We start from the raw sequence: 1,165 nt of genomic DNA on the forward strand, positions 1-1,165 counted from the left end.
CCCCCCACCCCGCCGCCTGGCGTCAGTCCCTCAGCCGGGACAGGGGTCGCGCTGCGCCAGCGGGTGACGCGGCCGGGTCCTGCGTCTGCACCCGAGTGGAGAGCTGCGCCAGGCCTGCGGAGGGCAGAGCGGCGTGGGCGCTCTCGGAGTCTCGCAGCCCGGCCCCCCTCCGCGCCTGGGCTGCCTCTCCTGGGGCTTGTGGGGTGTCCTGGCGGAGGGGCTCCACGCCAGCGTCCAGCGTCCAGCGCCCGTGGGGCCGGCCGGAGTGCTGCGGGCGGGCCCAGCCGGCGTCTCTGGGCAGGGGCGCCTGGGGACAGAGTTTGGGGGCCAGAGGCCACCTGCAGGCGGAGCTAGAGGCTCTCTGGGGAGAGTTCCCAGATGCCTCCAGAAGCAGCAGCCAAGCGCGCCGCTGTCCTGCTGGGGGACGCTGGACTGCGTGTCCAGGCCGCCCGTGTGGAGACCACGGCTAGGTCCCCTCTGGACCATCCCCCGGCTAGAGCTGAGCTGCCCTCCTGGCCCCGCGGAGGACTGTCCAGGCCCGGTGCTGCTCCAGGGCTGCAGGGGCTGAGAAGGGGCCGGGGTGCCCTGGCGGCCGCTGGGGGCCCAGGGTCCTCTTTCCGAAGGCCCTTCACGACGGACGAGGGACAGAGGCGCGTCTTGCCTCACATCCCCTACAAGACCCGCCAGCTCCGCGCGGGGAGGGGACGCCACTGCGCTGTGCAGGGGAGGGGGCACGCGGGGGGGGGAGCAGGGGAGGGCCAGGCTGGGGAGACAGGCAGGGCGGGGACGGGAGGGGAGGGAGGAGGGGGCAGAGCGGGGCAGGGCCAGGCGTGGGGGAGGGGCGGGCCGCCTTCCCCAGGCAGCTCCTGTCCACCAGCAGCCTGTGGCTGAGTCGGGGCTCTGCGCCCAGGGCGCTTGGGGAGCAGGCGCCTGAGACCGGAACCTGACCACGGGTCAGTCACTGTCGATCAGCCCGCAGGGGGTCGGCGGGCGCTGGAGCGCGCCAGGACCCTCCCCCAGGCCTGGCTGGGCAGGCAAGATGGAAACGGCCAAGTGTCCCAGAATGAAAAACGACCGTTTTTCTGCACAAAGCGGACCTTGGACTCGCTGGGCAGTTCGGTCTGAGGACCGCACAAGAACCAAAGTGAACTATTTCCCGCGACCT

At 72.4% G+C, this 1,165-nt stretch overlaps 1 protein-coding gene across 1 annotated transcript in view; it reads left to right on the plus strand.

Annotated features, from left to right (window-relative positions):
* The first annotated feature begins 378 nt into the window (after nucleotides 1-378).
* Nucleotides 379-1,165, plus strand: part of GRTP1 (growth hormone regulated TBC protein 1) — a 5,267-nt gene continuing 4,480 nt past the window's right edge. The window contains 1 exon segment of the mRNA XM_012734872.1: nucleotides 379-470. Coding sequence (XP_012590326.1) covers nucleotides 379-470 — 92 coding nt within the window.

This window comes from Condylura cristata, unplaced genomic scaffold (assembly GCF_000260355.1).
Source record: "Condylura cristata isolate star-nosed mole 26May11 unplaced genomic scaffold, ConCri1.0 scaffold00081, whole genome shotgun sequence".
Taxonomy (NCBI): Eukaryota; Metazoa; Chordata; class Mammalia; order Eulipotyphla; family Talpidae; genus Condylura; species Condylura cristata.